At 36.4% G+C, this 14,472-nt stretch overlaps 1 protein-coding gene across 1 annotated transcript in view; it reads right to left on the bottom strand.

Moving 5' to 3' along the window:
- NBAS (NBAS subunit of NRZ tethering complex) overlaps window positions 1-14,472 on the bottom strand; it is a 156,253-nt gene that overhangs the window by 117,211 nt on the left and 24,570 nt on the right. Inside the window, exons 16-21 of the mRNA XM_005420285.3 lie at window positions 13,680-13,805; window positions 12,254-12,405; window positions 11,362-11,496; window positions 11,012-11,090; window positions 10,218-10,319; window positions 9,780-9,916 (exon numbers count right to left, since the gene is read on the bottom strand). Coding sequence (XP_005420342.2) covers window positions 9,780-9,916; window positions 10,218-10,319; window positions 11,012-11,090; window positions 11,362-11,496; window positions 12,254-12,405; window positions 13,680-13,805 — 731 coding nt within the window. The remainder of the gene's footprint in view (window positions 1-9,779; window positions 9,917-10,217; window positions 10,320-11,011; window positions 11,091-11,361; window positions 11,497-12,253; window positions 12,406-13,679; window positions 13,806-14,472) is intronic.

The following is a 14,472-nucleotide window of genomic DNA, read 5'->3' as shown; positions in this document are numbered from 1 at the left end:
ACTCCATATCTCTAATATTTTCAGAAAATAATTTGCATTTCCCTCTTCCCAGCTAAAAATTCATACTTCCTTCCCTATCCATTTCTTCCCCTTCCCTATAACACAAAAGCCACTTGGATTTGCCCTTAAATCCCAACTGTTTCAAGTATTTTTTAAGAGACTTTAAAATATAATCCTTTCCAAATAGCAGAAGTCATGAATTACATACAGACGACATTAAAAATAACTTCCCCAACATCTCAGGTTTACAGTGTCAACTGAAGCTGAAGGTTTACTGCTTAAAAAAAATAACAGTTAAGGAAGATCTCACTCAATTCAAGTTCCCAGGCTTTGCCCTCTGTTAAATTTCCTTTCCTTTCCCTTTTCTCTGCAACTTCAAAATCCATCAAGGGACAAAGCAATGTGCAACTCTCTCTGGCTGTTTTCTCAAAAGACTGCAATAAAAATAAAGGTGAAAAGTACAGAGACAAGCAATATGAATGACTAGAGGCAAGAAGTGTATGATGTCCCTTTTCTAAATGCCAGAGCAGATTGAAGAATCCTAGAAGAAAGAAACAATATGCCAAGACTGATTCGATATTGTTCATGTTATCATTTCACCTAAATAGGAAATGATATTTCACTGTACTTACTTCCTACAATACTGTAAATACTGATGAGACTGTCCCTCATTTACAACAAACAGCAGATCCTGTTTTGCACAATATGTAGCTAAGCTGTTAACTACCTGCTGCATAGCATAGAAGATAAACCACCACGTACTTGGGTTCAAAAATAGAAAGAATTCCTGGAATAAAGTCTTGTGAAAGTTTACTACATCTAGAAAATATCTAGTTGAGGATATCTGAGCCATATATTATAGATGTATGTCACTTCTCACTTGAGAAACTTCAAGTTGCAGTGTGCTTGCCTGTACCTATTTTCCTCTCCTGAAAACTACTGTTGGCCATTTTCCTTCTGGCCAAATCTACCAAGACCAATATCATGTTTCAGCATAAGGTTTTGCAGGAGGGAACCCCACAGTTGTCCAGACACCTCAATTCCTGAAGTGCTAAAAGCATACTTCAGAAGTCTTTCAAAAAAGGTTATTAACAGACCTCACCATGAAACACCAAAGAGGAAAAGATTTTTCATTTCATGGTAAAGAATCGTCATGCAGTGCAAACTTGAGTGCAAAATGTCTACCTCTATCTATTTTCCCTTCTCACAGCAGAAAAAGTTAAGAGTTAAATATTTTAAGTCAGGAAAAGGCATGGAAAATACTTTTTAAAGTATTTTGTGCTCTGGCTCCTTTGCCTTTTTAAAAGTATTCAGGTTCACCACTGGAATAAGTTGAGAGAGGAATTTTAGACTTTTAACTTCTCACCAAGAGTCAAGCAGCACTCAGAAACCAACTTCTATAAATGCTTAAAGAAAACACCACCAATAAAGATACAGCTGCAAGATATTTAGATTTTTCATCCTAGTATAAATCAGCATTTATGCAAAGTTACTCTTTTAAACTCAAGGTAAGTTTCTTGGTGAGCTCGGAACACACACACACAAAAAAACCCTATCAGAACCCACAGCACTCAGAGATGACTCCTAACTCCATTCACCTTCTCAACAATACTAATAAAATATGTAACTTCCTCTTGCCCCCTACATGACTGTATCCAACTGTCCTTACTATCTCTCCTCATTCTGAAGAGTTAATAAAAAACTCTTGTATTTGAAATTACATACAAGGACTGGAATAAACCAGTCTTGACACAAACAAAGGATGAGACATCCCCGTACCTAAGCCCTCTAAAAAGGCAAAGATTAGAATGCTATATTTATCTCAACATTTATCAAAAAGGTCTGTTCTTAACTGATACTTATGCTTTAGCACAGACTACTTTTTTTTCCCTTGGATTTCTATTCTCAGTTATTTCAGTGACTCATGCAGAAACAGAGAGCAACAAAACTCTGGAAAAGTAGTTGTTAAAATGGAAGCAAGTCAGTTGAAAAAGTCTTCAGGTGTCGAAATACCATTGCAGTCTGAAAATTCATGCATACAGAAGAGACAAAGAGGTACAGAAGTGAACACATCTGAAAAGAGGCAAAACTCACATTTTTCTACAATGCTTTGCGTACAACACCTGTACAGCAAATGCAGCTAAATGGGGGCACATCAGAACCTTCACACACACTCTGCACACCAGAGAGAGATCTAGCAGGGCTGAAGTGTGAATTCAGCATGCACAGACAGCCTGCTGTTTATGCACTGTACACTGATCCAGAGCTCATTCTCCTTGTGCTACACAACTCTGCAGGTTTGTTCTTGTAACTGAAACCCACAGAGGTCAGAGACACGTGCAGGTTAAGCCTGCATTCCTATGCACTTGGAATTCCAGACATGGCTGCTGACAGACCACTGTAGTCACCAAGGCAGGCGGCTTTCTTTCCCAACTAACAAAACTATCAGCTGTGCCATACTATAACTGTATACTAATATTAGCATGGCTGTGAGGGTTTTTTTTTTCCTGAGCCACTGCTTCTCCCCCACCTTTTAACCTTCTCTTTTCAACAGTAGAATAAATATGATTGGAATCCAGTAAAAATTGACTGATTATGGAGGTATTCAAGCCTGTTACTTCAAAAAGAGCTGACTTTTCCTGTATTGCTCTTTTCACTCTATTGTTTATGTTGTTTTGGCAATTCTTCCCATTCTTTTCTTTGACAAAAGAAGTCCCTGCTATTGTAGTTTCTGTATCATACCAACTGCATTTATTGAATCCTGCAGATTATTTTCTCTCCAAGGACAGCCTTTCAAAAGAGGAAGGTCTAACTCAGTTTTAAGGTCAGATTCCAATTCACTCAATTACCAATACCAACTGTGTGGGTTTGCTTTTTTTTTTCGCTTTTAAGCATTTCATACAACAGGCCTGTCTCCAGGACTCTTCAAGTTGAAAATTCAGACTATTTTTTCTTTAAATCTTTTCCCTTGTAAACTCATCCACATTGAATGCAAAGTGCAATTTGCCCCAACACATTTATGAAACAGTATCTTTTTGGTGAAAGACATTGATGTTTTTAGAGGTAGGTTTGGGACATTTTGGAAGTAGATTAATCTTTGCTGTCTTTTTTAATCATGTCTCCTTGTCTGAAAAATAGTTAGAAACACTCATTTGTTCCTCATTTGGAAGCCTGTGTGTTACATACATAAAATAACTAAAATATCCTATTTTCATTTAATTTAAAAACTCTTTTGTCCAAAGGCTGTATCTTCTCAGATCGCAATGGGGAAATCAACACCACTTTCTGTTGCTCTGCAATTCTTGTATCTCTGAAAGTTTTGTTACGTCACAATTATTCCATAGCTGAGGATGAAATATAAGAAATGCATCCAAGATATACAGTCTCAAACAGCTGGGATATGTATTGCATTGTTCACACTGCATAAAAACATTCTCCCCTCTTTCATTATAGAATTTGAACAATGAATTAGTAAATGTAACTACAGAACTGATTACATGTATTTTTAGGTTTCCAACTGCTTAATATACTACCAGATACAGAAGTGGTGGGCAGAGAGAGAAGTGCTTCATTTTCCAGAAATACCCATAGGTGTGACAAATTTATCAAGACTGAAGTGCAGCTGCTGCCTAAAACATCCTGCATTTTGGGAAAGCTGATCTGCATAAACCAATGGAAAAGGTATCCCACAGCTTTTGGCAGCCACAGTTAGCTAACCTTCAGAAACCCTGCCATGCACACTGCAGTGACATGTCTTCTGAAGCAGCTCTGCCACCAGAGGAGAAAGTTATAACTGATTTCATATAAACAAATCAAGCTATGTTTTAATGATGTGGCTAACCTCTAATAAAATCTGGGGAGAGGGAAACTTTCTTCTCTCCTAAACAACCTAGAATGAATAATCCCAACATCAGAAAAGTCAGCTAACACCACACAAGCACAGTTCAGAAACTCACTGTGGTTTTTTCCTCATGTATACAATTAAAATTGTGAGGCAATAGCCCATTTTGATTTTGTGAAAGCTATTTTAAAAGCAAAGCTGAACTCAAAGCCATCTGCCACCAAATCGTGAAATACTACTTCAGAAGTGTACATTTCTAAAGCATGTTATAATGAATGTTCCTGGGAGAAATTTTATTCTAAACCCTGTAAAAGAACAATGAACAAACGAGACATTAGCAGCAGTACACCTCATTAGAAGATTGGACAAGGCAAGCCAAACTCCAGTTCAGGACTATGCAGGCAAAAGATGAAGTCAGGACAAGTCCAGCATTAACTAGCCAGAATTACAAAGGAAATTCTGATGATGATCTGTGGATAAACAGCACAGCCACAGTTCAACTCACATGCTACAGGAAGTTATGTGAAGGCTGCTACTGGCCTGTCTGAAACCTTCTCCATGCTGAACATACTCTGCTTTCTCAGCTAAAAGACACCCCAGCTCCAGCACAGCAGGTTCTGTGAAATGTCCCTCCTTCCTCCCTGACAGTTCATGCTTTCCACAGCTCCCTCATGGCTTCAAGTTCTCATTCTCTTCTTCAAAAACTCCTCACAACCACCATCTATGGTACTTTCACCAGCTCACTATCCGCAGCAGCCTCCTGGCTATAAATGAGCTATTCCTGTTGTTATCACAGATTCGCACACAAGCAGCTTGCAGAAGAGTCTCTCTTCCTCCAAACCACTGCTATATTTTTACATGGACAAGAGCCTTCTCTGCTCCTACCAGAAGTCAATCCAGACAAGAGCATGGGTGTCATCATGACAAGTTAATCTTTCTCTCAAAAATTATTTTTTCTACTTCATAGTAGAAGGTAAGATCTCCTGGTTTTTTCCTACCACATACATCCTTGAAATTAACTACATTTCTTCCTCTGAACTGTTATTTTCTTCCCATTAGTGCAAAGATAACAGACATGCATATAAAACACGAGGCCCTTATTATTTTCACTGTAGCACGATACAAATGAATTCAAGCAAATTCAAAAAGGGAACTGACCATGAGACTAATTCTTTAACGTGAACACCTCTGAATTACACTAAAAACAAAGGCAGTTTAGCTTCACAAGAAAAAAAATAATATGAAAAAGAGGCGACTATATATTAGACAGTTCCACAGACGTTCCGCTATCAAACCTATTTACATGCACATATAGGGAAGGGAAGAGATGAAGCTCTAAGAGCTTTATTGAAACTGCAGTGCCACAGGCAATAACTAAAAACCTAGTTCAGGAGAAGATATCATTATGTAAAAGCTAAGTTAACTGCTTATGAACTCTTCGTAGTACTTACTCATTCATAGATGAAAGTCAACTACATGGAAATTTTCAGATTTTAAAACCTTCACTAAGTTTTTAGGAGATACTTCCACATTCCCATCCCAGTTCATCAGGCAAATGGAGTTCTAGTAAAACTCACTTTATGTCACAACTGAACACCAGTATTTGAGAAAGTTAAGAAGCAAAAACACAGAAACATAAAAAGTTGCTATCTTAGGGGGAAGATTTTTACTATAGCATAATGTGCAATATAGCAGACTTATGACTTCTGAGAGAACCGTACATTTGAAGTTCCAGACTTCTGTGAGTTGAAAATGTGAGCAGTAATGTTATAACACAGCAGTTAAGCCTAGTACAAAGGATAAGAAACTTTTAAAAATGGAAAAATACTCTGGTTATGTATTTATAATAGTGGTAAAACACTGTTTTCCTAGATCACATTTAAAAACCTCAGGGCAACAGTCTTAACTACAGATTAAGAACACTAGCCAAAGCTATTAAAACAGATATTAAAAAGAGCTATCAGCTCCCTTGAATGCCTGAACTTTTACCACCTTCATTCTAGTTGTCCTAACAGATGTAGTCTGTGCATCTGATGGATCTTTGAGAAGGAGCATGAATCCCAATAAGAGACAGCAGAGACACAGGCACCATCAACATAAAAGAAGCTGAGAAATAATATGAAAAGAAGTAGGAAAACATTACAATCCAAATTCTGCAAAAACACATTACTTAGTAATGTTCATCTATCACAATACCAATTTGAAGCCAATACCATTTACAGCCACCAATGTGTCTCCGTATTTCAGATTCCTTCTCAACTAGGGAGCTGTTAAGCTTACTTAAATCACAGTCTTTTGCAGAAGTCTCATGAATACATAAATTCCCTGCTTAGACACAGAACTCCTGAACTGTTCTGAGTAACCCCAAAAGATGCTAAGCTATAAAATATGTGCCAAAAATGAGAAACAAAAGTATATCTACCATTTGAGACTTTTTACAAGCAGATACGGGGAAAAATATATGTATTTCCTAATAAGCTGTCACAAAAGGGAAAAAAAAATCTACTTTTTTCCTCCATTTGTTATGCCAGCTCTTCCTTGACTGACAAGACCTCAAATTTTTGTGACACTGCCCTTTAAATGCCATCCTGATGTAAATTACATGTCCAAGTACAAGAAAAACACCTACTTTATGCCTACAGAATGCACTAACCAAAGGAGCCTTTCTTTCAGCAGGTACTTAGAATTTACTTCTGGCAGCTGAACTGGAGGACACAGATGAATAGTTGTAACACAACCTTTACAAAAACATTTCTTACAGGTTAGGAAGTTCATCATATATAGCACTTGAATTCATGTTGGTGGGGGTGCACAGCAAGCAACTGTTTCAGTGCTCTTACCCTGGCTGAAGATGGAGGTGCCTGTTTACCCATTTCACCTGTTCCATGCACTAACAAGGCAGCACCTTCTACACAATCTCATGTTTCTCCTCTGCCAGATTTCCCTAGAGATGGAAGAACTAAGTGAGCATAGAGCAATGTAGTGAATTCCCACAGCGATGAGTGTCACCTCACAGAGCTCCAGCTGGGAATCAACCCCCTCATTGTTCAAAGAGTACAAGGTACAAAGACACAATATGGTAAATTTAAAACAGTACTTAATCCTACACACACACACACACACACACAGAGCCATATGGGAAGATGCAGAAGACACCTCCACCAAAACCATTTCTGATCAGCAGGGGGTCTGAGCTGCAGGAAACTGAGCAACAAAGGCATCAACAAGGCATGAACAAGGCGCTCTTTAACCAAGGACGCTGGATCAGGCTGCACTCCTGAACAGGCAATGCCATCAGCTGATCTGTATCACTGGTCTCACCACATGCACCAAATACCCTACTGAAATCTGCTGGTACAAATATTGCGACCAAAAATTTTCAGAAAAAACAAGGATCTAAAAGAAATCACTAGAGAGCAGCCTTTTTTGCAACTGAAAGGAAAAAAGCTCAGCTCCTGAAGGATACCCCCTATTTCCCAACTGCAACAGTGTGAAATTTCAGAAGGAAAACCAGAGAGTTCTTTCCTGATTCAGAATCTATTTGCCTAAAGTCAAAGCTCATCAACGCAGATTGATTCACTGCTTGTCCTGAGACCCCTGCAATTACAAGCTACATAAGCTAAAGAGACTGCGCGGTAATGCTGCAACATTTCTCCTACCCAATTAGAACACAGGGTTTAGATTTTTGCAATATTTTTCTTTTCTTCAGAAGCATATTAATTGCAGTCACTACTTACAGCTTTTTAATGCTCTGTGGGAATTAATAAATTGTATCATAATCTTGCTCAATCAGTTAATTTACAGAAAATTATGTCTACATACTGTCTCCTAACACAAAGAAAGCTAGACATCACACTTATTTAAATGACATTTCATAACAATGACAAGATGTCTACAGAATGTCAGTAATTTTACCATACTAATAAACTCCCTAAAAAACAACCACCAGAGAGACAAGGACAATAAAGTCACAAAAAAATTACTAAGAACTTCAATTCTCTTCGATTCACATGAAAAAAGAATTGCCAGAAGCCTCCGTAAAATAGTAAGAAAATTTTACTTTATACAACTTAAATCTATTTCATTAGTATATTAGTCTCATTGATAGATACTGTCATCAGTACATATTTAATTACATTACTAAAATATTGGTTTAGGGAGTATATTTAACAACTTTATGTGAGCTATCAGTTTTGTAGCAGAGAAACAGTTTTAGAAAAAGCTTATATCAAATATACAGTGTATTTTTGGTTTTATAAGTATATGGGATTTGTGTTAATCTCATCCTCATTTTGTAGTCGTCCAAAGGCAAAAACCTCGAAAGACACACAGTATTGTCTATTCTGCAATCTGGAGGATAAAAAGTGTGAATCTGCACATACCTGATCCTAGCACTGGAAAGTTCTGTCTGCTATGAGAATAAAAATTCAAAATATATACCTTCATTTTTCAATAGCAGACAAAACTAAGTTCTTACCCCATAACTTCACATCTTTACTGCTAAATCACTAGTGAAATGTTTTATTTTAGCTGTCATCTTGTCTCTTGGCACATAAGTCAGTTTTGTAAACAAACAAAACAACAAAGTAAAAAAAAATATTAAAAAAAAAAGAAAAACAACAAAACCAAGAACAAATAACCCTTCAGAAACGCAAGGACCCTATTTATGACCAACAATGAATCATAACCACATTTAAGATGACCATTCTTCCCCATGTGTCACATTCTAAACCTTAAAAAAAGAGAAAAACTGGAATATGTTTTACCAATTTTATAAACACTTCAATAATTTCTCCTCATGGTCCTAACTTGTACTTTAAAGAAAAGGATAAAACAAGTGTTTTCATACCGTAATTAAATCACTAAATGTGTTCCTAATACTACCAACAAATAAAAAGGGAAGCATTAGCTATCATGAAATAAAGACTGTTCTTTCTCTTCAGGGACAACAAAACTGGTAAGTATTTTGAGTCAGGAAAAGTTTCAGGGGAATGAATTGAAAAACCCTATTGTAAAAGGAGAATTGCCCAAATGGGACTGGCAAAACCTTGAAGTGAAAAGCTTGACTACAATGACTATAATAATGGAAGACTACAAAAAAAATCTATTAGCTTCTCCAGAAATTTTCCCTCTTTAAGTAAGGCTTTAAAAGTCCTATTGTAAAATACCAAATAATGAAATCTGTCCATCTCTTTATGAGCACTGAACAATATGCTTCAAAACTAGTATCATAATTGAAGAGTCGAAAAGAAACACTCTAAAAGCAAAAAATTCTTCTAATTAATATAAAGAACTTAATTATGATGTTCAAGGAAGACTCTCTTAGAAAAATTAAGATTAAATTTACAGTAAAATAACCTTTTATGCTGAAATGAAACAGTAGGAAAGTCTGTATTTAAAGCTTTTCATAATTCTACCTTACCAAGTTACATAAGAATCAGTACCAAGAAGGTTAATGTTTCTGAAGTTATTGACTGCTTAAGTGTTAAATTACTTCACAAAACAAATCCAGAAAAATTTGCTTCACAAAACAAATCCAGCAAATTTGCATTTGCTTCCAGGGACCTAAACACTTTTATTATTCCTTTCCTAACACTGGCTGTTACCACAAGCCAATTAAAGACCTGTACTACACAGGTGAAAATCTGGGCAGTTTCAGGTCAGAAAAGTCCATGTTCCCTCTTAGATACGTAACAGGGCAAAGAACCTCTAAGATCCCTACTTTCCTATTAATGACCAAAAGGATTCCACAAATGATACAAAGTAAAGCAGGAAATGACGACTGGTAAAGTCAAGACCCATATAGACAAAACTGCTCTCTTGATTCCAGATAATAACCAATAACAGAGTGGCATACATGGAAACTAATTATTCTAATTAACTGTATTAATCTAAAAATCTTCTCTCTCTGAGTTAGTATCTATCAATGCACCCTTACCAAGCTTCAGGTAACAGCAAAGCATACTCGTGTGGTGAAGTGGTCTCTGGGAAATTGGAGAGAATCGCCTGTCTGTGTGGAAGTAAAGTTGATCCATGGAAAGTGAACAAAATTTCCAGGGCTCTGACATTGCTTTCCTGAAGAACAGAAAAGTAAGTTGCAGAGCTTAAGACTGATTTAGACTGAAAACAGAGCAATATAATGAAAATAAGCAAGAAAGTTTAGGTCATACAACGAACAGTTCGTTTTTAAATTTTCTTTAGCAACAAAAAAACAAGGTCAGGGTCACAGCATTCATTTATTTAAAATCAAACAAAGACACCACCTCTTAAATTTCCATTGAGATTCAACCAAGTTCAAAGGGAGAAGGAAAAAGCACTTTAGTGCAAAGAGCAATATCAAAATAACATTGGATTCTAGCAACATAAATATTAATACCCGAGCATAAGTTCTTGCTGAAAGTACAATATTCTGATTTCTGAACTTCTTAAAGAATTCTCCATCATAATGCTCAGTTGCATGAGGCCCTCCAAGGATTTCCTTCAAAAAAAAAAAAATACTGCTTTTTATACAAGATTTACAAAAGCATCAAAAAGTCCACATATCTTTTTATCCTAGGATGAGTAAGTATGAGATATATGCTGAAAAGTATGCTGGGTGTTCTGTTTCAGTATGAAAAAAACAGATGCATTTTTGGTTGATAAGCTAAGACCATTTTCTGCCTTATTTTAATTAAGGTTTAGACATAATTAATTACAGGGATGTGGTAAAGGCCATAAACGGGAGTGGGTACATTACCAACTGCAAACTTTAAATTTAAAAACTTAGTAAAATACAGTTTGACATTCCAAAACCTTTCACTTTTGTAAGCTCATGGAAGAAAAAGATTTCTTAGAGAACCTGCACAGACATTGTCAATTTGACTGACAGGGATATCACAGTAACCCTGCCTGAACTCTACATCTCATGTAGTTGCAGAACTCAATTCCCTGCAGACACAGGATGTTTAAAGCAGGCTTCTGCCCAACTCCACCTCTCAAGACTAGAAGCCATCCTTTTGAAATAGTGAAGCAGGAGAAACACAGTCACTGGAACAGAAAACATCTTACTTTTCTCCAGCCTTTCAACAAGGCTGTAAACATTAATACCACAATAAATAACAAAAAATGGTAAGATGATGTGATCCAAAAGTTGCAGGAATACCTGGGGTGTGAGAACTCAGAAGAACTCACCTCATAGGTCTCAAGGCGATCAAGGTAAGTTAACAGCTTCAGCCTGCTACGGCACAGCTCCTTCTGTTCCAGGGTCAGCCTGTGTTCAGAACAGGAATATTCACATTTGCCATTAATATTTTATGTCAGATGCATATGAAGACAAAGGTTACACATTTTAATGACTTTGTGCACTGGGATATATCAAGAAATTAAGTAAACCTAGAAGTTTGGCACAATATAATGCCAATTAAAATTTAAACCACTTTTCTAGTAGGAATAATATATATAAGAGTAATTATGTTCTTGCAAATGTGAGGTTATTATAAACCTATAATTCTGAATAAAACATGGCTTAACATTTCATTTACTTTGAGAAGTTTACTGATGATAGCAGTTCTTGACGCTTCTTGGCCTCCTTTTCCTTTCTAGTATCCATTTCTTCATCTGGTGACAGAAGGTCTTCATAGGGAATTTCAATGTCAACTTCCCCTGGTAAGATAAATCTGGAAGACAAAATTAACAATCTAAGCAATGAAGGAGAAAAAAAGAAATTAAATCATTTTTGAAGAGACATATTAAAACAGCTTTTTGTCTATGTTTTGACTAAAAATCCACATATTTATAGAAAAATACTGAATGTTTGTTTTTAAACTAGCAGGGATTCTTCCCAAGCCAACAAGAGACATCAACTCCTGTTTCCACTCCCTCCCTAAAACAAACGAAAACCAAACTTGATAGAAGTTTCTAAATTCGACAGCCAGCAATTGGATTGCCAGCAGCTCTTCAGCACACAATGGCAACAGAAGACTGCACAAAGAAAAGAACAGCCTCTTTCTCTTTCTACCACCAGAAACTGAACACTGAGGAGAATTCTCTACTGTGTCTTGCTTCTGCTTGATCAATACAACTAAGACATAACCAAACACATTTATAGGGTTAGTTGCAGCTTTCAGAAGCAGCAAGAGAAACCGATTCTCATAGTAAAATATTGACATCATAGATTCCCGCTGATGAAGAAATTACAGGGCATATATTTACAATGAACACTGTATTTTATATACATAGAGAGATAAAATGTATAGGTGCTTTATGGACATCTATAGAAGAGTCTGAGTCAAAGCATGACCTTTCTTTATATCCTGCAAAAGCTTCCCAATATTTTCACTAGAGGTTCATAACAAAAAAAAATTACCAAATTACTATAAAATATTTATACACCATTCTTTAAAAAGAAAAACAAACAAAAATCTCTTCCCAAACCTGCCACCATCCTCTCCTTTTCCAATGGCCACAAGAGCCTCCAAGTCTGTGCCTTTCAAGCCATACTGAAGCAGCTTCTTAGCAGCATCTGCGTTTTCTGGAACTCTTTCCAAGCACTCGTGAAGAACCCATGCACGTTTCTTGATTTTGCTCTGTCCAAGAACAAGAGCACAGACACAGTGTTACATGGTCCAATCCAAAGCAACAGAACCAGAGATTACGTTAAAGTTTTCTCATGTGTTTCTTCCACTTAAGAAAATGTCAAGCTCCCCTGGTGACTGACAATGCAAACCAACAAAAGAGATGAGAACACAATAAACGCAATCCCCTCAGAGGGGAATATATATGTGGCAGAAAAGGGCACGAAAATTCCAAATTACTTAGTTACTTAGGAGAACTTGCACAACTGGAACAGAAGTTATTATTTGTACTTTCTAATTAACTTCACTCCTTTTTACACTAAATAAAATGTGATGGTTTGGGGGTAAAATACATGTTTTATAAACCAAGTGTATAAATTCCACAACAGCACTAAAGTAATTTTCAATACCACCCTCTTCACATGCACTAAGATTCTGTGACAGAAAAGGCACCAGAATTACAAAATACATTTGCCTTATCTGCTGATCTTTGGTTGACATTACAGATCACATGCAGAATGGCTAAATTTTGATATTTAGTCAATATCTGACTTGAAAAATAATAGATTACACTTCTCTTGATCTCTTGTAATACTTTAGCCTAGACTAACATACCTATCTATACTACTATATATACACTAATATACCTATATTACTAATTCTATACTCTGCTATTCTAATACTAAATTATATATTACTATTCTATAGTAATAGTATATTTCTATTACTAATAGTTTACCACAACCATGAGGTACAACTTCAACACCATTTTTCTGCTGAGTTAGCAGTCTTTCTTCCAAGCCAAAAAAACCCCATGTTGATTTCTACTTAAAAGCTCAGTTACAGTTTGCAGAGTTCACTGTAAATTTTGTTATTCAAACTTTGTGATACAGCTACTGTACCAACTTCAGCTTCTCAATTTATTTTCTATAATAACTTGAAGTATAAACAGTTGATATTTCCAATTATTATTCTTCATCTGCCAGGCAATAATCTACTGCGGCATGTGGGGGAAGAGATTACACAGAGAAAATCTGTTGCTATTTACAGAAGTTAGAAGATATTCCAAAAGACTTTCATTAGCTGCCAAGGTTTCTAGATCAGGCCTTCAGTTAAACTGCTCTCTTACACATGACAAGAAATGGAATTTTCAGAGCAATTCTTCAAACTGCCACCAATTCACGTTGCATAAATTAGAACACAATTGAGAATTCCATTTCTGTAAGATAACACAGACAGTCTGATAAGAAAGCCTTAAAAAAAAAAACCACAAAACACAAACGCACCAAGTAGTCTTGAATTGAAGCGACATTAACAGCCGACTTCCTCCACTGTCTTTGGTACACAAGATCAGAATCAAGGCCATACGTTTGAGCTAAAGACAAAGCTTCCCCATATTCTTCATTATCAATCTAAAAGCAAACACATGACAATTAAAGTCATCTGATTTTCCATATGAACAAGGAATTGTTAATTCTGTGTGTTGAAAGAAGCAGAGGGATAATTACTGTGGGAATGCATAAGCAGGTAGGAAAGAGACTGGTTCAAGATACAGATAAGTAAGACTCAGATCTGACGGACACCTCTGGAAAATCAAAGATTTTTCCCCTCAAATAAAAGGAAGATGTTATTTAGGAAACATCATATTAGTCATACATCATATTTAGTCTGACACCAGCATTCCCTGGGAACTGTAACAGTTACAGAGTGGGCTGGTTTACCATTAGAACAACAGGAATGGCCTAGACAAAGCAGTCTGTCCAAGATCCTTAAAAACAGAGCAGTATCTGTTTGGTAAGAATGACTCAGAGGCCTAATCTGTACATATATCTGAAAAAACAGGCAAAACATTCACAGAAGACTCCTGGGCCAACAGCAAGTGAAACTGATTTCATTCAATATATTTGCCAAGTCTTGCACTACATGCAAACACATGAGCACATGTCCAAGACTAGCCAAGCCAATGATACACAGTGTCTCCCAGTGGAAAGATCACATCACTTCAGTTATCATAATGCTATTTTTAAAAAAGGATCCCTTTGATCAGGTGACACAGCACAGTGTCAGTTAAGAGACTCT

Source organism: Geospiza fortis, unplaced genomic scaffold (assembly GCF_000277835.1).
Source record: "Geospiza fortis unplaced genomic scaffold, GeoFor_1.0 scaffold81, whole genome shotgun sequence".
Lineage (NCBI taxonomy): Eukaryota > Metazoa > Chordata > Aves > Passeriformes > Thraupidae > Geospiza > Geospiza fortis.
The sequence above is the reverse complement of the archived record's forward strand: the minus strand, read 5'-3'. Positions and strand labels throughout refer to the sequence as shown.